Source organism: Paramormyrops kingsleyae, chromosome 12 (genome assembly GCF_048594095.1).
Source record: "Paramormyrops kingsleyae isolate MSU_618 chromosome 12, PKINGS_0.4, whole genome shotgun sequence".
Taxonomy (NCBI): domain Eukaryota; kingdom Metazoa; phylum Chordata; class Actinopteri; order Osteoglossiformes; family Mormyridae; genus Paramormyrops; species Paramormyrops kingsleyae.
The window spans coordinates 25,370,530-25,395,313 of NC_132808.1; the positions used below are offsets into that span (position 1 = coordinate 25,370,530).

Here is a 24,784-nt window from a genome sequence, read left to right on the forward strand (position 1 = left end):
ACAGAAAAGCACGATGTCTCTATTGCTGCACTGTTCTTTCACACCTCCAGGATTCCGGATGCAGTTGCACTCTTGGTTCTTTGTGAGCAGTTTTCAAGTTTAAAAATAAAGGCAAAGAATATGACAGTCTTACATCCGGTCAGTTCGCAATCATGTCCAAAGTAAATAACTAAAATCGAGAAAAAAAAACTAATCGAGAGACGCCTGACAGTGGATGTAGTAGAACATTAGCGGGTTTATTGCTTTTTATTATCAAGTGTTGAGATTTTATATTTACATTATTATTTGCTGCAGAGTACTGTGTGTATATTACAGGCCGGTGGTCCCGGTTCAAAATGCGAACGCAAGTCGACGCGCACTGTAATGGCAAGGGTTATAAAAAATGGTGAGACTGTTAAAACAGTTTGTAAATTCATCTGTTTTCAGATTTATTATTAAGCGGAAATTGATGTATATGTTTGCTGTCATAGGATTTACAGATTATCGAAAAACGAGCCAGGCCTCAATCAGTTTTTACTGTGAAAATGAGACTCGAAAAATAAGTTCCTTGACGACCTGTTCACTTATTTTAATTATTTGATTTTTTCGGTTTACAAAAATGTTATGAATGATAAAGGAAACCCCATCAAAAGTTGTTGGCCATCAAGCTTATTGCAAAGCCATAGACATGCAACGCAATGCTCGAAGAGTGTAACACCTCAGATATCCAATGATTTTCAGTCACATTTTTATAGTGATGTTGTTTATATCCAGTGCTTGAAGTGGGAAAAAATAAGTGCAGGAACTCTAATTTTCCGACATTGTGCGGTGAAAAAAAAATCAAGTCTTTAGGATGTGTTGGTTCGAAAACTATTTTAATTTAATCATTCTTCCAAGCAATAACCTATAGGCATAGGCTACTTTTTTCTAATTCACAAATGGAATATTGAAAAACCATTAAAACAACATGTAGTCTTTTATCGATCTTGTGATATTGTCTATTCTCGGGCCACTGTCGCTGCGTCGGATCAGTTTCAGTAAGTACCGGAACGCAGAAAAAGTGGCGGAACCCAAAAGACGAAAATGCTGAAGTTCCGGAACTCCGTTCCGCTGCGTTCCGGCCCACTTCAAGCACTGTTTATATCGAAAATTGTTATGAAATCATACTTGTACTGAGAATGGAGTTATGAGGAAATAAACCGCCTCACGCTAGATCTGTGGCTGCAGAGCGGGGACTTATAACTACAGGAAACAGCATTAATATTCTGCTTAGCAACCAGAGAGGTGTGGAGATGTAGAGATTTCCGGCCCCACAGTGGAGATCCCCCTAGTGGTGGTCGTCGCTCAGTGTTCTGCTGCCAGATCATCTTGCTCCCAGACGTACTGAGTGGCAAAACACACTGCAATATGGGTTATTTTCTTTGGGGAACCAAATGATTATCTGCTTAAATTGAAAGCAGCTGGACTCGATAGGGATCCATAGAACTTCCCAAAAGACCAGTGGTCCACTGGTCCTTTGGGAAGTTCTATGGATCCCTATCAATCCCTATCAATGTCCATGGTCCATGGACATTGATATGTGGCCAGGAATCAGGTTTCCTGACAACATACTTTGAAGAAACGTTTAAAGTCACCTGTATAACTGTATAAACTTACTTTGGGGAGTAGCCCCTGTAACAGCCAATAAGGTAATAACTACCCTTATTGGCAATAACGTAATAATTTTGCCTTTGGCCCACCCAATCAAATGGCTGATATTTTGTAATAAATCTATTATTAAATGTTTTTTAATAATAACCTTTTTTCGGAACCAGGAACTTTGTCGTGTCCCCTCACAGGAACTCGGTCTGACTGTAGTTCCTCGGAAAAACCCTTCTTAGTACCTACTTCTTGTTTGAGCACAAACTATTTGGGAGGTGCTTGCAACAACCTGATTGGTAGACCACAAGCATAAGCTCTCATTTAGACGTTACGTGGAAGTTCCAGCGCGGCTGGATCTATAACTGGGCAGGGGTGGGCAATGCCCGCCTAAATTTCTGCTTTGCCTACCCAGTTGGTCAACTTTAGTCTCTGCCATCTGAATCTGCCAATCACGTTTATTTCATTTGTCCTATCAGATATTATTCTGCGGAGTGTTTGTAGTCGCCTGTGAAAGTGGAGGAGGGATCTTACCTTTTTCTTATTAAAGCTCCTTGTTAAAATGTATATTTCGTTGCTCCAGGGTGCGGCCCCCGTCTCCCCCATCAGGGTGGGGTAACATGGTCATTATTGTTGATCCTCATAGGTGTTTCTGTGAACCGCACTTAGTCTGTCCTCTCACCCAGGACCAATTTGCCTTGGGAGTCCATACCAGGGGCAGTTCCCTACAACATACTGTAGCTCCTAGGATCACAGAGGTCCAGGGTGCGCTGCCTTCTCTTGGTGGAGGATGAGTTGATGCCTCAGGTGGAGGAGTTTGAGTGGCTCACTTCACAAGTCAGGGAAATAGGGAGCAGGAGATCGACAAATGGATCGGTGCAGTGTCGGCAGTAATGCAGTGTTGCCAGTAATGCAGTGTTGCCAGTAATGCAGTGTCGGCAGTAATGCAGTGTCGCCAGTAATGCAGTGTCGGCAGTAACGCGGATGCTGTACCGTTCTGTGGTGCTCTCGGTAGTGACCGAAAGAATGAGATCACAGATACTAGTGGCAGAAATGAGTTTTCGCCGCAGGGTTTCTGGGCTCAGCCTTAGGTAGCGTGAGGAGCTCAGACATTCAGAAGGGGCTCAAAGTAGAGCCACTGCTCCTCCACATCGAAAGGAGCCAGTTGAGCTGGTTGGGCATCTATCTAGGATATACCTCCTGGACAGCTCCCTGGGAAGATATTTTGGGCATATCCAACCAAGAGGAGGCCCTGGGGCAGACCCAGGACATACTGGAGAGATTATATCTGGGAACCTCTTGGTATTCTCCCAGAGGAGCTGGAGGATGTGTCTGGTGAGGTCTGGGCATCCCTGCTTAAACTGTTGCTCCCACAACCTGAGACTGGATAAGCGGCGGAAAATGGTTGGATGGATGGATGGAGGATGATGATGATGATGATGATGATGGGGGCGGCACGGTGGTGCAGTGGTTAGCACTGTTGCACACACCTCTGGGACCTGGGTTCAAGCTGTTATTAATACAATTGTTAAAATGATTTTTTTATTTTCCTAAATGTTGCTCGTATGTCTCCAATGCTCAATTCAGAATTATTAATTTTAAATGATATAATTTAGTATTTTATGTAATTTGTGACATTCACACAATTATTAATTAATCATAGCATATACACCTGCATTTTTAGAGTTTAGAACTCAAATCATGGAAACTGACTCACAGACGCCCCTGGAGGTGGCAGCCCTTGGAAGACCCTTCCAGCTGGGGATGCTGTATGATTGTCGTGATGATTGTCTCATTCCAGGTAAGTCGCTAAATCAAACAGCTGATTCTGGTTCTTTACCAGATTGCATAGAGCTGCAACTCTAAGGTAGAGTTTTCAATGAGACCACATGTTTTTGAGAGTACATGAGTGTACATGACACCCTGCCTTTGAGGGTAGCTCAGCTCCTGTAGCTCAACAAGTACAGCTTTGAACTAACAATACACAGTATAATTTCACATCCCAGAGAACACACATGAACTGCAAATATGATGGTATTTTTTTTCATATCAAGTACTGATAATTATCACAATACAATTCATGTCAGTATTTCATTACTTCAGTGTTCAATATTCTCTTAGAATTGCCTTTAAACAGATTCCCAACATGGAAAAATACAAAAAAAAAATAAAAGACTGCAAACTGGACTTTAATTTTAATAAACGAATCATATAAAAACAAACTTTTTTTATCATAGGGTGTAACACTAGAAAACGCCAACAAAACTTTTGTTTGTAGGTTTTTTTCAAAATATCAATATGTATCACAATATTCTAAAATTAATATGTAGGACACGATAAAATATGACGTGTGGTTTTGAGTTGTCCTGATTGTGACAACTAAATTGTTTTAAAACAGTTATAGAGAATGGTATAATGATAAATTATGCCAACTATAGGCAACTATAGGAATTTGTGTAAAACTAATACACTATTACTGTAGTAGCTTGGATCGAAAACTGATTAACAGACAGGAAGCAGTAGTTATTAGAGGCACCATGTCCCAGTGGGCCTGTGTTCATAGTGGGGTACTGCAGGGTTAACTTTTAGGACCACTATTGTTCCTAATTTATTGATATTGACACCAATACAGTAAATTGGTTAAATTAGCAGATGACACCAAGGTGGGTGGTGTAGCAGATACTGATCTAGCAGCAGAGAGGCTACAACGGGATCTTGATTTAATTAGCAATTGGGCTGATACCTGGCAGATGAAATTTAACATGGATAGATGTAAGGTAATCCATGCAGGGAGCAGAAATATAAAGTACAGATACTTTACGGGTTCCACTGAAATAAAGGTAGCTGATTATGAGAAATATCTTGGTGTGTATGTTGATGCTTCCATGTCCCACTCTCGCCAATGTGGGGAAGCAATAACAAAGGCCAGTAGGATGTTGGGTTACATCTCTAGGTTTGTGGAGTTTAAGTCAAGGGAGGTGATGTTACATTTATATAATTCCTTGGTAAGACCTCACCTAGAATATTGTGTGCAGGTTTGGTCACCATACCTTAAGAAGTACATTGCTGCCTTGGAAAGGGTGCAATGTAGGGCTACGAGAATAATTCCTGGTCTTAGAGGAATGTCTTATGAGGAGAGGTTAGCTGAGCTGAATCTGTTTAGCCTCGAGCAAAGGAGACTAAGGGGGGACATGATCCAGGTATATAAGATTCTATCAGGTCTGGATGCTGTTCAGCCAAATGGCTATTTCAGTATTACTTTAAATACTAGAACTCATAGCCATAGGTGGAAATTAGCGGGAGAACATTTTAAAACAAATTTGAGGAAGCACTTCTTTACACAGTGTGTAGTTAGAGTATGGAATAGTCTTCCTGCTTATGTAGCGCAAGCTAAAACCCTGGGTTCCTTTAAATCAGAGCTAGATAAGATTTTAACAACTCTGAGCTATTAGTTAAGTTCTCCCCAAATGAGCTTGATGGGCTGAATGAGCTCCTCTCGTTTGTAAATTTCTGATGTTCTTATATTAACTGTGCAAGAAAACAAGTGTTTAGGCTGTATGTCGATGCTCACAATATTCAACTTGAGGATATGAATGTTCATAATGAAGATACAATATATTATTGATATATCACCTATCCCAAATTTCAAACCTCAAGTATAAATTGCTTTGGATAAAAGTGTCACATAAACAAGTTCATGAAAATATACCCTCACAACAACTTAGAAGATGTAGCAAGTTGGACATAATTTCAACAGAAAAAAAACCAAATGGATTATCCTTACTTTAAAGACAGGGATCAAGCAATATGACTTGTGAGCTGTGTGTATTAAAACAATTTATGGCAAATGCATGGATTGGCATCATAGGATTTATGACTGGGGTGACACAGTGGTTAGCACTGTTACTTCCCACCTTTTGGACCTGGGTTCAAGTCTCTGCCTGAGCTGTGTGTGTGTGTGTGTGGAGTTTGCATGTTCACCCCATATTGTTGTGGGGTTTCCTCTGGGTTCCCCCCCCCCCAGTGTAGAACATGCTCAGGCTAATTGGAGTTACCAAACTGCCTATTGGTGTGTGAGTGTGTCCTGCAATGGGTTGGTGCTGCCTTGTGGTTTGTTACCTGCCTTGTGCCTATAGGCTCTGGACCCCTGGTGATCCTGAATAGTGTAAATGGCTTCTGAAAATGATTCTATTCTATGGTAAATAGTCTAGCTGCCCAATGCAGGAAAATGAGATCAGAACACATGGATCCACAGTCCAGGGATTGTAGCAGGCAGCTATCTGAGCCCAGTTAGTCATCTGTTAGCCACAAGGCCAAGGAATCAAAACAGAGTACTGTTAATCAATGTAGTATGAATACTCACAGTCAGCATTAGAACAACTCATAGATCAGATAATGTAAAAACTGCAAGCAAAGCATGTATTGTTTTCCATTAAGTAAGCGTTACATCCCTGTGTGTATAAGCAGGAGTACTGGTGAGTTATGTAATACCAAATACTAGGGCTGGGCGGTATGGACAAAAAAATCACAATATATTTTGGCCGAATGACAATATATACCTATATTTTGATGAAGTGTGGAAAAAATTCAGTTGTAAGTCAAAGCAATACAAGATGTCACAAAAACACTTTAACAAAATAAAGGTTGTACACAACAAATGAATTTATAATTAACTTACAGGCCTACAGTATCTGAAAGTGCTTTCAACAATGTAATGCAATTAGGCTACAGGTTAAGAACACAATACAAATCTAAACAAAATACTTGAATGTGTAGGAATATTTAGCTAAGGTAAATGTTAATATCTCCACCAATATGTTTTGAAATTAATTACATTTTAATTAATTATTATTTAATGATGATTATTAACTAATTGCTATGCCGAATGGTTGGTTCCGCCAAACTCAATTGTGGAAACTCCGTGAGTCTTAAATGGGATTCACTAATTACCAGTATCGCTTAGTAACCTGGGTTAGAGGTGGTCTTATCTAAGCATTTCATCCTAGCCTATTTTGGTAAATACTTCCCTACCATGTGCTATTGACTAAGTTAAAATTAATTTCATATGGTAACCTGCAATACTTGCACTAGCACTTAAAAAACAATATTGTGCTCTTTTTTTCATATACAAGTACAGCTACACACAGACGACAAACAATCCAACCCGTTAACAGCCAACCGTTAAATGTATTAATTTATTAATCAACAAGGGTCCATCTGCAATTCATATAACTATCACACTGTCCAATGTTAAGTTTATACTAGGGCTGTCAAAATTAAGGGGTTAATCCATCGTGGATTAATCCATCATCACGATTAATCTGATTAAAATTTTTAACGCAATTAACCCATCTGCAGCGCAGAATGACTCAAAATCCCTGAAATGTCTCTGTCAACCCATTTTGGGCAGTTTGGATACATTCCATTTGCCCTGGGAACTCGTATTCCGAGTCGGATTCCGAGTTTTGAAGCCGGAAGTGACGGCATGCGCACTCCCATTTCTCAGAGATCCGAGAAATATAAATGATCCCGAGTTCAGAATCCAAGATGGCTGCGCATTTTATCAACAGAAGGGAAAGTTGTAGTTTTATACTGTTTAAGCACTACTTCTCATTTGTGGCTCATTAAATCGGTCACACACACTATACCGTCCAACTGGATTTCATGATTAGTCTGATTATTTGTTGGATTTACGGTAGTTCAGGCTAATTGTAAGTGAACGAAGATAAAGACCATTTAAACTGAGGTACCGGCTAAGCAAAAAATCTTGCTTTTTGATATGGGTCCATGGTATTGCACTTCTGTGGCAGATGGAATGCATCCGACTCGTGTTCAAGATGTTCAATAAACATGTTAAGTGCATATATATTCCCTTTTTTCTTGAGTCTGTTTGCTTATGCAAAATGAAATGCGATTAATATAGATTAAAAATGAATGATATTTAATCGTGATTAATCAAAATTAATCCACAGCAACCCTGTGATTAATCTGATTAAAATTTTTTATAGTGTGACAGCACTAGTTTATACTAATTTCATAAACTGCTTGTGCAGCGCGGTTGACCCCATCAAAGCATGTGTGCATGTGAGTGGGGGTGCAGTTAACCCTGTCACAGCATGCTTGCACGCGAGTGGGGGCGCAGTTAACCCCATCACAGCATGTGTGCACGGTTGACCCCGTCACAGCATGCATGCAAGAGAGTGGGGGCGCGGTTGCTAGCAGAGCAGAGCAGTGGAGCCTGCAGCAGACAGTGAGAGAAAAGAAAAAAGACTTTTGAAATGGAACTTTTGAAACTTTAAAACTTCGTTTGACTCAATATAAAAGATCCATATCATGCTCTATTTGTATCTCGGTATGTTTTAAAATCTTGATACACCGCCTAGCCCTACCAAATACAGAGTTACTTAGAATTACCTAACATGAAATACTGAATACGTTGCACCACAATTAAAGCTACAGTAGAATTGCATTTACAAAAGTTATCAATGCTAATTATACACATTCCAACAATGCATACAAGCTTGTTTCTGTACAGTTTATCATTGATACCACAGAAGTTACCCGGGAAAAAGTATATTCCTACTTTAAAGTTGTTTGTAAATGAAAAGATTATTTATCCATGGGAGTATTCCATGAAGCAAAAATAAAGGGAAAAAGGAAAAAAAATAAAAGGAAAGTCTGACTTATTTCAACAAGTCTGGCTCATGTTGGCTATGGGAATTGAACCAGGAACTTTTGCAGTGTGTGGTGACAGCAGGAACCACTGTACCACTGTGTCACTGTACTGGGTACATGTTACATAACTTCCACATTTATTCTGTCTGCAATTCTTTGTCAAGCCAACTCCCTGTCTTTATGGCCACAGTATTGCCTTTTTAGTGATTACGTCTTTGTGTTCTTCATACACAAAGTGAAACTATGCAAGTATTGACTTGTATAAGCCTTGATTAATTAAAGCTGAACTGCGTTACTGGAACAACATGCCACTAGTTTGAGATGGAGCTAGTTTGAGTCTGACTTTCTTTAGCTACTTTCATGGAATACAACCCAGAGAAACAAAGAATCGTTGTTTATGGGCTTTATTTGCTTCATTAAATAATACAGAAAGTAATTGTGGAAAAAAGTACAAGTATTTATCTTAAGTTAATGAAAAAACTATTCCTGGCTCCATTATTGAAATACATTTTATTTAAACCACTTATATGATTATTTTCCCATGCAGGAATTACAATGTGGGATCTTGAAGACCTTAAAAAAGACTCAGATGAAAGAATTCAGCACAACACAGAATTCGATGTCATTGCATCTGATTCTGTAGAAGATAAGGCAGGGGCTCTAAATGTTGATGCTTCACTAAAAGCAAGTTTCTTAGGGGGACTGGTTGAAGTAGGTGGATCTGCCAAATATCTTAAGGACAAAAAGGCTTCAAAAAAACAGGCACGTGTCACCCTGAAGTATAAAACAACTACGAAGTTCAAGCAGCTGTCTATGAGTCACCTTGGACGGGGAAATGTTAAACACCCATATGTGTTTGAGAAGGGAATAGCGACACACGTGGTAACAGCAGTGCTGTACGGTGCTCAGGCATTTTTTGTTTTTGATCGAGAAGTTTCAGAAACCGAGGACCAACAAAACATTGAGGGGAACCTGCAAGTGATGATAAAGAAAATACCATCCTTGTCAGTCGAAGGGGGGGCTTCCTTAAAGCTGACAGACACTGACAAAGCTACTGTTGATAAGTTGTCTTGTAAATTCTATGGGGACTTTGCTCTGAAACAGAACCCTGTTTCCTTCCAGGATGCTGTAAAAGTATACACAACACTTCCAGCTCTGCTGGGTGAAAAGGGGGAAAACGCTGTGCCAGTCAGGGTGTGGTTACTCCCCCTGGAAATCTTAGATTCTTCTGCTGCCAGAATAGTGCGTCAGATCAGTGTCAGATTAATAAATGAAACACAGAGTGTGTTAGAGGACTTCAATGAAATAGAAATGCAATGCAATGATATTACAAAGAGAAAGGTTATTTCTTGCTTTCCTGAAATTGGACGAAAGGTAAAATCCTTCAAGGATATGTGCTTGGAGTATAAATCAGTGTTTCAGAGATCTTTGTCAAGCATTTTACCATTAATTCGTGGAGGTGGAACAGAGGAATGTGTGCTTGCAAACATCCTAACAAAGAAGGAACAGTCTTCTTTCAATAGCAATAAACTTAAAGAATGGCTGGACTGCAAAGAGCAAGAAATCAACCTGCTCCAAGTGTACACTGATATGATGGAAGACACAAAAATTATGACATCAAAGAGCGAGCTTCAAAGTGAAATCTTCAAAAACAGAGATAAGAATGTAGTGTGCTTTGCATTCACATCACTGGGTGAGGAGGAGCCGTATCTGTCCTGCTTGCGGAGTCACTTAAAGGCTATTTCAACTGCAAAGCTAACAGAACCAACAGAAGAAGATGGGAAGGATGTTGAGCCGTGTGAGTTTAACTTCTCAGATACCATGTCAGAAAAAATTAAAGAACAAGCAATCCTCTTCATAGATTTTGCAAAAGCAAACAAGGAGAACAAGAAAACACACTTTATATCAGCATCCATACCTAACGATGAGCACAAAGGGGCAAGTATTTACCTTTACAAAGTTGGGATTAAAAAAAGTGACCATTTTGAGCCTCCGTCAAAGCCAGAAAGACCAAATGCATCTGATGTCACTCATGACAGTGTGACAATAAAGCTGAGTCACCCCCAGTATGGATTCAGCGAAATCACAGACTACCTGGTTGAATACTGTGCTAATGAGTCAGATGGTTGGCAATTTATTAAAGTACCCAAATCTAACCTAGAATGTACTGTGTCTGGGCTGCTTCCCCACACAGGCTACAGGTTCAGATACAAGGCAGTGTGTCCAGCAGGTGTCAGTCTAACCAGTGAAGCTGACAGCATTAAAACTTTGCCCACAAGTCCTCCTGGGAAGCCAAGACAAAAATATGTAGACTCAGAGGAGATTGTAGTTACTTGGACAAAACCTGATTCAATTGGCCATGATGTCAACATTGAAAACTATGCTGTTGAATACAGAACTGAAACAAATGAAAATAAGTCAGAGTGGAAAAAAAAGACTAGTAAAGGTGAAGTCTGTAATATTACTGGGTTACAGTCAAATACAACATATGATGTTAGAATTATATGTAATTGCGGTGAATCTGGTCAAAGCAAAGAAAGTCTGACAGTCTCTATTTCAACATTATCAGAGACACTAGCTGAACAGATAAAACGAAAGAGTGAATGTCTCAGCAAAGGGGTCCCTTCTGTGTACATGGTTCCCCTGCAGGAGATACACACAAACTTAGATGGATGCAAGAGATTTGCTTTTGGCAAAGAAAACATCAGAGAACATCGAACCATTATGGTCACTGGGGCAACTGGAGCAGGAAAATCAACCCTAATAAATGGAATGATCAACTATATTTTGGGTGTTAAGTGGGAAGACGATTTCCGATTCAAATTAATTGATGAGGGTGTTTTGAAATCACAAGCAGAGAGTCAAACATCCCTTATCACTGCCTATGAAATTTACTATCAAGATGGATATACAATAAACTACTCCATCACTATCATCGACACCCCAGGTTTTGGTGACACAAGAGGAATAGAGAGAGACAGAGCAATCACTGAACAGATCCGAACATTTTTCACCTCTGACAGCGGAATCAGCGCTATAGATGCCGTTTGCTTCGTAACTCAGGCCTCACTGGCACGACTAACACATGCACAGAAATATGTGTTTGACTCCATACTTTCCATTTTTGGTAAAGACATAGCAGAAAATATCCAGATGCTTGTGACATTTGCAGATGGACAGAAGCCCCCAGTTCTAGAGGCCATCAAAGAGTCTAATGTACCATGTCCAAGAACAGAAAAAGGGATTCCTGTTCACTTCAAATTCAACAATTCAGCACTGCTAGCAGACAATTCTAATTCTGTCAATATGAAAATGAGTGATGATGAAAATGAGAAAGATGGTGATGACAACTTTGACAAGATGTTCTGGAGTATGGGTGTGAAGAGCATGAAGAAGTTTTTTGTTGCCTTAACAAGTATGGAAACTAAGAGCCTGAAGCTAACCAAGGAAGTCCTCAAAGAACGGAAAGAGCTGGAAACTGCAGTCACCGGTCTGCAACCACAGATCCGAGCTGGTTTGGCCAAACTGGATGAAATCAAAAGGACACAACAAATAATTCAGGAGCATGAAGCAGAAATAAATACAAACAAAAACTTTGAATTTGAAGTAGAGGTGATACAGCCAGATCAGATTAGTATAGAAAGATCTGGACAGTATATAACCAACTGTCAGCAGTGTTTTGTCACCTGCCACTATCCTTGTGGTATTTCAAATGATATTCGAAAGGCGCGTTGTTCTGCCATGAACTGCTTTGGAAACTGTACAGTGTGTCCTGGCAAATGTCCCTGGAAAGTGCATTTTAACCAGAAGTATAAATGGGAATATAAGACGGTGAAAGAAAAGAGAACAATTCAAGAGCTTAAAGAAAATTATGAGAAAGCATTAGGTGCCAAACTGACAGCCCAAGAAATAATTAACAGACAAGAAGAAGAAATTCAACTTCTTCAAGATATAGTACTGAATCTAATTGAAACATTACGAAGGTCTTTAGCTCGACTAAATGACATTGCTTTAAAGCCCAACCCACTTTCCACACCAGAATACATTGATTTGCTGATTGAGAGTGAAAAGGCAGAAGCTAAACCTGGATTCCTGCAGCGAATTCAGTCACTTGAAGCTATGAGAGAACAAGCAGTGATCATACAAAAGGTCATCAATAAAGAAGAACTTTTACCATCCGAGGCAAGGATGTATAAGGCAAAAACAGAAAGACAAGAACAAAAGGCATTGTTTGGTAAGGTAATCAAAGGCTTCGTATCCTTCTTCACAAAGTGAAAAAGTATGATTTTCAAACATTGCAATCATGAATGATATTTGAGTGAAAATAGAATTTCAAAAGACAAGAAAATTATGGCTGCCACATCTTTCATTGATTCCTCAATTCTATACTGCTGCTTACGTTATAAAGTTATGCAAGGCATATTGTCTTTTGTGCTAAAGTAGTTTCAGTTATACTAATAGTAAAAGCCCTGCTGTTTTGGTGAACAACTGAATGGAAAATTAATTTATTTATATGGGCACCTGAACCAAAAATCATCCCATTCTTAATGAGGGAGGCAGGCTTGGATTTCCTTTTAAGCAATCACTGATAGTCATAAATCAGAATCCTTACAATTGAGTTATGGTGGGGGGGTGGGACTGTTTGAGTTTATTTTTATTTGTGAAATCTTGGGAATGTGTTGGGGATTAGTTTCAAATCTAAAATGTTACTTTGTCAGAAGAATTTGTATGTAGTGGGTGTTTTTTGTTTTTTAACTTCTTTCTCTTGATAGCTGAAATTATTGTAGAATGTAGTATTGAATTTAAATTGGATAGGACATGTACTGTATGTACCTTAATCTATATCAGTGTGATAGTCATTCGATATACTTAAATGTTTTCAGTACAATAAAAATTAATGCTGACTGAATGGTGCTGTGTACAAGAAATTACTGTCTCTTAAAATGGATTTTAAACTATGATTTTACTTATCGATATTTTCATCCATCTTCCATAACCCTGACTGGGATACCAGTCCATCACAGGGCTCACTGATATTTACTTTGTATACACTTGTGTTTACTACGAGAGGAACTTCACAACACAAACACAGGGAGAACACGCAAATTTCACATGTGCATGGAGCCAGAGGCAGAAGCCACTGTGCTGCCTTGGTTATGTGAACAAGGTTATACAGTACATGTAATAAGGGTTATACAGTACATGTAATAAGGGTTATACAGTACAGTGGTACCTCAGAACTCGAACTTAATCCGTTCAGAACTCCGTATCGAATAGTTCGAGCTCTGATTGAATTTTCCCCATAAGAAATAATGGAAAACCAATTAATTGGTTCCTGACCCCAAAAAATTAAACCTAAATATGTTTTTTTTTTTTTTTTTTTTAGCATTTAAACACAAAATGAACCGGATAAAATAAGAAGAGCATATACTGTGCTAAACACATCTAAGCACATTTATCAAAACAGTCATTTGTAAAGTAAGAAAATAAATGTATCCAAACAATGTGTCCTGCCCTGATCGTCCGCTCCTTCCGTGTGCCACGCCCCCTCATTAACCACGTGTGGAATCGTGTGATCAGCTGTTTCTGGTTGTTGTCATTAGTCCGCTGTATTTAGTCAGCATTTCAGTTTGTTTACAAAGTCCGGTCATTGTATTGTCCGTCTGCGTTTTGCCTGCCTTACCTGTACTTAATCCCCGTATTCCCGATACCCTGACGTCTGCGCCTTTGTCTCCGGTCCGTCTCCGATGGGCAGGACAATATTATTATAATTAAATGTATTAATGGTTTATTATTAATATTAAAATAATTAATAAGAAATCTTTATTTTTAAATGCATTTTATTATGTAATAATAATTACTGTTACTGTTTATCATTGTCTAAATGTATGTATTCAGCTAGTGTAAACATGCACGATGCTATCACAGCGAATGCAAGAGTGAGACTGAAGTGTTACCCTTTGTTTCTGCTGAGAGACTTGCCGCATAACTCATTTCCTCGCGTGTTATCTTAGGTCAGTGTTCATGGTTTGACTTCTGAGATTCAGATCGAGTTCTAGGTATTTTTTTTTTATCGAACTGGTTGGTTCGATGTTTAAGAAATTCGAGTTCTAATGAGTTTGAGAACTGACGTACCACTGTACATGTAATAAGGATTATATAGTACATGTAATAAGAGTTATTCAGCACATGTAATAAGGGTTGTACAGTATATGCAATACGAGTTATACAGTACATGTAATTCAGTTACATGCATCTACATTGATGTCCACCAGAGGGCATTTACATTAATGTCCACAGTCAACTGGTTTCTCCAGATGAACTCTAGCATGAGTTGTTTCTGAAAATCACATATACTTTTACTCTGCTCCAGAAAAAGAACTATTAAGTATGTAGATATTTATTTAAAAAAAAAAAAGTTCATGTAAAGGTCAGAAAATTGTGCAGTTCACAGTGAAGCCAGCCTAATTTTAAAATCTTCCTGTACCAGTATCATCCAGTGTACAGGGGAGACACCCTGAGTGGGATACCAGTATCACAGGGCTCGTTATCACCAATCCATCTTCCATAATCAGTTATCCAGTGCAGTGTACAGGGTTCACTGACATTCACTCATACACACAATCACACACAGTTAAGAAGATGTTGCTTTATTTATTACAAGACAAAAATGAAAATGACATCCACAAGAACATGAGGAAAACATGAAAACACCACACATACACACACACACACACACAACGAAAGACATAAGCTACTATGCTGCCCTGGTTATATAAACGGGATTATATAGTATCACTGCCAAAATAATGTACAAAAAGCAGTCAAGCAACAAATCTATTATGTACATTAATGTCCACCAGAGGGTCACAGTCAGCTAGTTGCTCCAGATGCACTCTGGCATGAGCTGTTTGCAACAACTGCAGCACAGAGATCTTTACTCTGCTACAACAAAAGAACAAACATGTACAGTATGTGGATATTTATCTAAAAGAAAAGTTCATTCAAATTTCAGAAAGGGCTGCAATCTATGCTGAGGCCAGCCTTATTTTTTTTGTATCTTCCTGTGAGCATGTAAATGGGAGCATACATACAGTCATGTGAGAAAATTAGGACACCCCATGAAATAATCAGCTCTTAAGAAATGTTCACATATCAATGTCCAATCATGTTTTTATGTATTTCTGGAAAAGAAAGTGACTTAATTGCAATTAAACAACAAAAAATAACAATTTTTTTACATATCAAATAGATATGAACAAAAATGTGTATTTTAATGGAGGAAAAAGTTAGGACACCCTACCCCCTAATAACTAGTGTTGCCCCCCTTGGCTGATATAACTTCAGTGAGATGCCTTTTGTAGCCTTTTACCAGTCTCTGACATCCATCAGAAGAAAGTTTGCCCCACTCCTCAACGCAGAATTCCTTCAGCTGTGAGATGTTTGAGGGGTTTCCTGCATGTACAGCCCGTTTCAAGCATCTCAATGGGAATAAGATCAGGGCTCTGGCTTGGCACTTCTTAGTTTTTAGCCAGTCCTTGGTGGATTTGCTGGTATGCTTTGGGTCATTGTCATGTTGCAGTGTCCAGTTCCGCTTCAGCTTTAATTTTTTTACAGATGGTTTCACATGTTCTTCAGGCACTCTCTGATACACAGTAGAATTCACGATGGATTGTGCGATGGTGAGCTGGCCAGGTCCTACTACAACAAAGCATCCCCAAAGCAAGATACTGCCACCTCCATGCTTCACAGTTGGTATGATGTTATCTTCTTGGAAGGCTGAATTTGGTTTATACCAAACATGTCTTCTGTTCTGGTGTCCAAAAAATTTAATTTTAGACTGTCCAAAGAACATTATTCCAGATGTCATGGTCTTTTGTCTACGTTCCCTCTGGCAAACTTCAGTCTGGCCTTAATGTTTCTCTTAGAGAACAAAGGTTTCCTCCTTGCACACCTCTCATGAAAGTCAAACTTGTACAGTCTCTTTCTGATAGTAGAGTCATGCACTTTCACATCGACAGTAGCCAGAGCCTGCTGTAGTTCCCGTGATGACATTTTAGGATTTTTGATGACTTCTTTGAGCATCTTGCGGTCTGCTCTGGGGGTGAATTTACTTGGACGGCCAGACCTGCTCATGGTGGCAGTTGTTTTGAATGTCCTCCACTTGTAAACAATTTTCCGGATGGTGGAATGGCTGATGTCAAATTCTTTTGAGAATTTCTTTTTAAATCCCTTACGAGATTCATAAGCGGCCACAATCTTCTTTCTGAGGGCATCAGACAGCTCTTTAGATCTTTAGATCGGTACTCTGCATATTTTTGACTTAATTTAAATTTGTATGAAAGATTCAGAAAACGCTGCACTGAAACTGATCATTGTCTTTGTTTTTTTATTGTTTATTTCAAACATATTCAGATATTCACATTCACCACATTTACATAACATATTTCCAGTCTTTTATGTTTCAAAAGGAGTAGGCTGAAGTCATTAACTGTCTGCTATGAATCGGCATGGTGAACCGATGAAGGGACAGTCCATGTTGTGGCTCAAACAAAACAAGGGACGTCATTTTAAAAAAAAACAAAGGGAACCACTAGGAACTAGGAGTAACGTGACAAGGGTGAGAGTAATTAATAACACTGCAGATTCAAACACTGGGAGATACTGGGAACACTGCCAAAACTGAACATAATAAAACTACACACAAGCAGGATAAAAAGGTATCAACAAAAACTGGGGGGAGACAGAATTAAAGGCACAAAAAAAAACATAAAACACCCAAAGAGGTGAAGCTGACCTTGAACCCATCACAGAGGGTTAATAAGTGAGCCTGCTCAGCCAGACGGTGGTCCAGGTAACCCCAGAACACATCAGGAGCAAAAACCAAGTGGCACAAGGGTGGCAACTAGCTGGGTAAACAGGCAAATGACAGACAAGCCTGGGACGGATCCTGACTGTCAAAAGGAAACTGCAGGTTATCGAAGGGAACATTATTAGCATTTCCCACTAGAGGGCAGACTAACATAATGAATTGTTATTTCTACCGTTGCTCCTCCGTCTTCAGACTGTAATTTGTTACATTGTTGCCGGGCTCTATGTGTGCGGACTTTGCATGTTCTCCCTGTGTGGTTAAGGGGGTTTCTTCTGAGTTCTCCAATTTCCCCCATGGTACATTTTTTTCATATTGCCACATTTTGAAGTGTACATGGATTTAAAAAAAAAAAAATTTAACTAGTGGAGTGAAACATCAAGATGATTTTATGTGAATTTTTAAGTAGCTGTAGAAATATTTCACTCACTATACTCATAGTTAATATAACATATAATTTATGTACAAAACTAACTGGACTGAGCATACAATATGTGTATTTTTTTGTCTGTGTACTGGACATTGCGGTACAATACCGTCATTACAAATGCCCCACCTTACTTCCTTTAAAAGTTATTAAAGCCAGAAAATTGAATATTGAATATGAGGCTAACTTAACCACGGTGACGTATCCTACAGGAAACACTAAAGCGAGCCAGTTGGTTGTAATAATTCCCATAAAACGGAGAAAACATCACGTCTCACGCACAGTTTACTTCACCCGGCGAAACTGTTTGACTGACACGGCACAAACTTCCTCTGTATCGTACCTACCCTTTCCCTGTGATTCTCCGCTTGTAAATTTTTGTCAGTGATTGGTAAAAATGTTTCGCTTGTTGTAAATTTGTTTTCACTTTTGTAAATTGGTTTTGGGACTGGTAAAAGTGCTTTGCATATTGTAAATTTGTTTTTATTTTTGCAATATTGTTTTATGATATGCTGATTTGTTTTATGATATGATAATTTGTTTTATGCAATGTTAATTTGATTTGCCCTGTATTCGGCCACCGTAGTATTATACACACTTTTGACGGTTCGAGCTGTGTGACATTCGAAACTTGCCGCAATAGGTATTGCCGTATTTGCTATAGCTGCAGTTCCGGTTTTTGCCAGCAGACTGTGCACAGCTAGTGTTTCGAAACTTTTCCAACCGTTTTGAAACATTGTTTGTCTCGAATGTTTCTAAATTGTTTTGATGATTCGAAATTGCCATCTTTATTGTATGATTTTTAAAGAATTTATTTATATAATGTTGCAGAAAATAAGTATTTAGTCAATAACAAAAGTTCGCCGCAATGCTTTGTAATGTAACCTTGGTTGGCAATGACAGAGGTCAAATGTTTCCTGTAGGTTTTCACCAGGTTTGCACACACTGTAGCTGGTATTTTGGCCCATTCTTCCATGCAGATCTTCTCTAGAGCTGTGATGTTTTGGGGCTGTCGCTGGGCAACACGGACTGTCAACTCCCTCCACAGATTCCCTATTGGATTGAGGTCCGGAGACTGGCTAGCCCACTCCAGAACCTTGAAATGCTTTTTACGTAGCCACTCCTTTGTTGCCCGGGCGGTGTGTTTGGGATCATTGTCATGCTGGAACATCCAGCCATGTTTCATCTTCAGTGCTCTCACTGATGGAAGGTTTTTGCCCAAAATATCACGATACAAAGCCCCATTCATCCTTTCCTTGATACAGATCAGTCGTCCTGTCCCCTTGGTAGAAAAGCAGCCCAAAGCATGATGTTTCCACCCCCATGCTTCAGTGGGTATGGTGTACTTGGTATGAAACTCAGCATTCTTCCCCCTCCAAACACAGCAAGTGGCGTTTATCAGTGATGCGCGGGTTGACCCGAAATGAGCGGGTGCCCGCGGTCACCCGCGGTTACGAGTCATCCAAAAATATTTTTAATGATATTCGGGTCGCGGTCGGTCGGGTCGTTTGAAATAAAGATGCCAATTATTGTGAACATTTATTTATGGATATTGTAGCCTCAGTCTTTGGTTTAGCCTACCTGTTTTTGTTCGTTTAAAATGGGTTAATAAAGACTTTATTAACATATTCTATGCCTGTATTTTGTGCTTGTGAGTGCTTCAATTGGGCATCCACGTGGCGAAATAGCCTAAGCCTACTAATACAAGTAGGTAATCCTTATTTACCTTTTGAATGTTGAGCGTTATTAATTGTTGAATAAATGCTGATGCGGGACAAAATTCCCGATTTCCCAACACGTTGAACTGAGCAATGCCATTGAATCATTTTAATAGGTTACTTTTAAACGCATATAGCTCAGTAATGTCAGTTTTATGTATTTTCTGAGAGGGGGTGGGATTTTGTTGGGAAAGTCGGGGGAGAGACGCACACTTCGATTAGACTGGATAAACACATGCAGCATCTTAATTAAGAAAATGAAATGAAATAAATGAATAAATCAAGCCTTTATTACATAACACTAGGCTATAAAAAAAAATGCGGGTCAGGAAGCGGGTCGGGTACAATATATATATATTTTTTTTTTGCGGTCCGAGTTGCGGGCGGGTTATTGAAAACGTCGGTCGGGTTCGGGTTGTTTATACATTGACCCGCGCATCACTGGCGTTTATACCAAAGACTTCTATTTTGGTCTCATCTGACCACATGACATTCTCCCAATCCTCCTCTGGATCATCCAGATGGTCTCTGGAAAACGTTAGATGGGCCTGGACATGTGCTGGCTTAAGCAGGGGGACCTTTCAAGCGCTGCAGGATTTTAATCCATGACGACGTAGTGTGTTACTAATAGTAACCTTTGTTACTGTGGCCCCAGCTCTCTTCAGGTCATTGACCAGCTCCCCCCGTGTAGTTCTGGGCTGTTTCCTCACTGTTCTCAAGATCATTTGTACCCCACAAGGTGAGATCTTGCAGGGAGCCCCAGGTCGAGGGAGATTGTCAGTGATCTTGTATTTATTCCATTTTCTAATAATTGCTCCAACAGTTGATCTCTTCTCACCAAGCTGCTTGCCTATTGTAGATTGTACACCTGCACAAGACTGGGATTAGCCAATCTTGTCCCTGGTGTCCTTAGACAGCTCTCTGGTCTTGGCCATGGTGGTGGTTGGAGTCTGACTGTTTCAAGGTGTGGACAGGTGTCTTTTATACAGATAACGAGTTCAAACAGGTGCCATTAATACAGGTAACGAGTGGAGGATAGAAGAGCTTCTTAAAGAAGAAGTAACAGGTCTGTGAGGGCCAGAATTCTTGCTTGTTTGCAGGTGCTAAATACTTATTTTCTGCACCATTATACAAATAAATTCTTTAAAAATCGTACAATGTGATTTCCTGGATTTTTTTTTACATTCTGTCTCTCACAATTGAAGTGTACCTATGATGAAAATTACAGATTACTCTGCAAACCACAGGATTTGAACCCACAAACTTCTGGGCACAGACACAGTTTTAACCTGCTGAACTACACACTACTCTGTATATCTGTTATCATGTACATCTTCTTACCGGGGCTGAAGCCCAGGGGCATCTGCTAAGAAGGAGCTTCAACTAAATTGTTTAATAAAATCTAAAACCCAGAGTTGCCATCTGTCCCGTATTTTACAGGATTTTCTTGTATTGAGAAATAAAACACGGGGTTCCGTTTGGAACCAATATCGGATGCAGTTTTTCGTGCTCAATTCAATTTAACCCGGAATGCGCAACTGATCCCCTGAACTGACACAAATTTTATCATCGGGGCCCCTGTAAAACTCGATGAGCCCCGGGGCCCCTGTAAAACTCGATGAGCCCCGGGGCCCCTGTAAAACTCGATGAGCCCCGGGGCCCCTGTAAAACTCGATGAGCCCCGGGGCCCCTGTAAAACTCGATGAGCCCCGGGCCCCTGTAAAACTCGATGAGCCCCGGGGCCCCTGTAAAACTCGATGAGCCCCGGGGCCCCTGTAAAACTCGATGAGCCCCGGGGCCCCTGTAAAACTCGATGAGCCCCGGGGCCCCTGTAAAACTTGATGAGACCCGGGGCCCCTGTAAAACTCGATGAGCCCCGGGGCCCCTGTAAAACTCGATGAGCCCCGGGGCCCCTGGCCAAGTTAAAGCTCCTCTGCCTGCAGCCCTGTACCGCATGAGCCCAGATGAGGAGTCGCCCATTCATTGAAATTCATGCCCTTCTGTTTGCATGCACTCTCTGTGTTTTTCTGGGCGGCCATCAGGTACTTCTGCTTCTTCCCACAGATCGAGTTAGGGGACCGACCTTCTCTAGATCAAGAGTGTCACTGTGTGCCCTGTGATGGACTGGCATCTGGCGTTTATATGTGGCATTGATATGTTTTATCTCCATAACATTTCTCGTATCTTTTAAAAATGTCCTATAAAATACTATTTGAGATTGTTGCTGAAATGATCTCTAACATACAGTTTCTGTTATATGTTTTTTCCAATCCATAATTACTACTCAACAATATTAATGAATTGTGCCAGAGGATCTGTCAAACCACTCTTACCGAACCGAATATTTTACGTTGCCTTAACCAGTATCACTGAAATCCTGGGAACTTTCAGATGCACCACTAATGAACAAGAAGGGTGACACAGTTTTTTGTTTAATGCTTGTCTGTATAAAGATCAATCGCTTCAGTGGAGTCCATCCATCGCCGAGCACAGGGAAGCGCTTCAGCTTATCAGTGTCCCCTTAAATGGTACATGCGGGATCTTAAAGTACTGCTGTCACTTTCAGTTCCTGTTAAAGAACCGGCCGGTTTCTCGTACAGTGCCTGATCTACCGGTGTATTCGGAGGGCCGTGGTCCTGTATGCAGCAGCGTTGTTTCCAGCTCCTCCTTGGCTCGTTATCCCACGCATTCAGACGCAGTGTACACTGTAGCGGACGGGCTGGGGTCGGCGTCACATTACTATATGTGTCCGGAGGGGCGGGCAGGTAGCCTACTTCGTGGAAGAGCTGAGCGGAGAAGAGAAACCATAAGAGTAAACCGCAGGCACATTCTCTGTCGTGGGCACACGCACACGTACTCCGCCGCGGGCACTCTCATACACACATCGCATACATCACACGGCCACATATCGCGTCCGCCCTTTCCTACCTGCTCAACACCTTCAACTTTTCCCATTGTTTGTTGTAGTTTAATGTTGTGTTATAGTGTGCCATTATATTTTGTTAAAATACAGATATACAACAAACAAACAATGAAAAATACGCCGCGGTGCTGAAAACAGACAGTTAACCCACTACTTAGGCTACAGCATTTTAATATCGATTTAATATTTCAGGACAACACACATCATTTTAGTTATTTTGGAAATATATATGTTGTTGCACTATAATTGTTATAAGATGTACAGTAACACTGTTCTTGTTTTCTCAGAGGAAAAAAATACATTTTCTGTCGATCTTTATAAAATGTCTGGTTCTTTTTACAAAGTGTGGTTAAAATACTGTTACTCCACACAGCCCAGATGACACTTGTCCCCAAACTAAACATGCTCTATGAGGGGGTCAGTACAAATGTAATGACAAAGGGGGTGTGGGATCAATCAGAAAATATTTAAGGGGGAGGGGGGGGGGGTGAAGAGTGCTGTTAAATGAAGTTTTAAATAACATAAAATGTTACGTTGTACGCATATGCGTAGACGGAGGACTGGGGCGGCGGGGGGGGGGGGGTGGCTTTTTATTAGTCATTATCAATTTGGCTGAGATATGTATCTCGTTATAAGACGAAACAGGGCAGAATTTATTTTCCCATACTGGCAGTTATATGAACCAAACCCATACACTTCTGCTTCCAGCACTGTCAAAACGAAAGTATAAAAGCGAAAGTATTTCCTTACATAAAGAACTGTTGTCATTTCAGTTGGAGTCCAAAACCTATTAATGCATGTTAGTCAACAGTGATTACAGTTAAACTGTAAATGTACGTATTCTGATTGATGTATATCCTTCAATATCAACGTATTAAACATTTATTTACCTTAAATATGTAAAATAATATAATAAATATGTAATGAGTATAGCATCCTGTGGAAATAGTGATGAACAAAACAGCGGTACAGAAATAGGCCTAAGCTATTGAGTTACGCCTGGTCAAGGTAGTTCAGTATAATATACACTGATCGACAGATGCCTGACAGTGGATGTAGTAGAATGTTAGCAGGTTTATTGCTATTTATTAACAGATGTTGTGATTTTATATTTACATTATTATTTGCTGCAGAGCACTGTGTGTATACAGTATAAATATAAATATATGTACAACACTGTGGAATTGCACTCAATGAAATATTGCACATAAGAAAACACTATGGTGTACTGGATGAGTGTGTTTTGTTAGTCTATGTGTGTGTGGTCAGCTGCAAGGACAGCGATTGGAAGGAAAGACCTTCTGAATCTCTCCTTTCCACATCGTGGATGCAGAAGCCTGCCACGGAAGGAGCTGCTCAGTGCTGTCAGAGTCTCCTGCATGGGGTAGGAGATGTTATCTAACAGGGATGACAACTTAGCTACCATTCTCCTGTCCCTCACAACCTCCACCGGGTCCAGAGGGCATCCTAGAACAGAGCTGTCCCTCCAGATCAGCCTGTTCAGTCTCTTTCTGTCCCTAGCGGAGATGCTGCTGCTGGCCCAGCAGACCACACCATAAAAGATGGCTGATGCCACTACAGAGTCATGAAAGGTCCTCAGGAGCGGCTCCTGCACTGCAAAAGACCTGAGCCTCCGCAGCAGGTACAGCCTGCTCTGCCCGTTTTTGTAAAGTGCATCAGTCCAGTTTATTGTTCAGGTGAACACCAAGGTACCTGTAGCTCTCCACAGCCTTGATATGTGTGCATATACACTCACCTAAAGGATTATTAGGAACACCTGTTCAATTTCTCATTAATGCAATTATCTAATCAACCAATCACATGGCAGTTGCTTCAATGCATTTAGGGGTGTGGTCCTGGTCAAGACAATCTCCTGAACTCCAAACTGAATGTCAGAATGGGAAAGAAAGGTGATTTAAGCAATTTTGAGCGTGGCATGGTTGTTGGTGCCAGACGGGGCGGTCTGAGTATTTCACAATCTGCTCAGTTACTGGGATTTTCACGCACAACCATTTCTAGGGTTTACAAAGAATGTTGTGCAAAGGGAAAAACATCCAGTATGCGGCAGTCCTGTGGGCGAAAATGCCTTGTTGATGCTAGAGGTCAGAGGAGAATGGGCCGACTGATTCAAGCTGATAGAAGAGCAACTTTGACTGAAATAACCACTCATTACAACCGAGGTATGCAGCAAAGCATTTGTGAAGCCACAACACGCACAACCTTGAGGCAGATGGGCTACAACAGCAGAAGACCCCACCGGGTACCACTCATCTCCACTACAAATAGGAAAAAGAGGCTACAATTTGCACGAGCTCACCAAAATTGGACAGTTGAAGACTGGAAAAATGTTGCCTGGTCTGATGAGTCTCGATTTCTGTTGAGACATTCAAATGGTAGAGTCAGAATTTGGCGTAAACAGAATGAGAACATGGATCCATCATGCCTTGTTACCACTGTGCAGGCTGTTGGTGGTGGTGTAATGGTGTGGGAGATGTTTTCTTGGCACACTTTAGGCCCCTTAGTGCCAATTGGGCATCGTTTAAATGCCACGGCCT

General features: G+C 40.3%; 1 protein-coding gene across 1 annotated transcript; it reads left to right on the top strand.

Annotated features, from left to right (window-relative positions):
• Positions 1 to 3,305: 3,305 nt before the first annotated feature.
• On the top strand, positions 3,306 to 23,788 carry LOC140577729 (stonustoxin subunit alpha-like). The gene is made up of 4 exons (XM_072698022.1): positions 3,306 to 3,418; positions 8,840 to 10,738; positions 11,426 to 11,806; positions 23,751 to 23,788. Exons 1-4 carry the CDS (start codon positions 3,319 to 3,321, stop codon positions 23,786 to 23,788), a joined length of 2,418 nt encoding a protein of 805 aa, XP_072554123.1. The 5' UTR covers positions 3,306 to 3,318.
• Positions 23,789 to 24,784: the final 996 nt, after the last annotated feature.

Bases quoted from the DNA above. Each gene is read 5' to 3' on its own strand.
- LOC140577729 (XM_072698022.1), top strand. From the start codon at position 3,319: ATGGAAACTGACTCACAGACGCCCCTGGAGGTGGCAGCCCTTGGAAGA. The intron at 3,419-8,839 runs GTAAGTCGCTAA...TTTCCCATGCAG, and splicing joins TGATGATTGTCTCATTCCAG to GAATTACAATGTGGGATCTT. The intron at 11,807-23,750 runs GTTTGGCCAAAC...TTCTGTCCCTAG, and splicing joins GCAACCACAGATCCGAGCTG to CGGAGATGCTGCTGCTGGCC.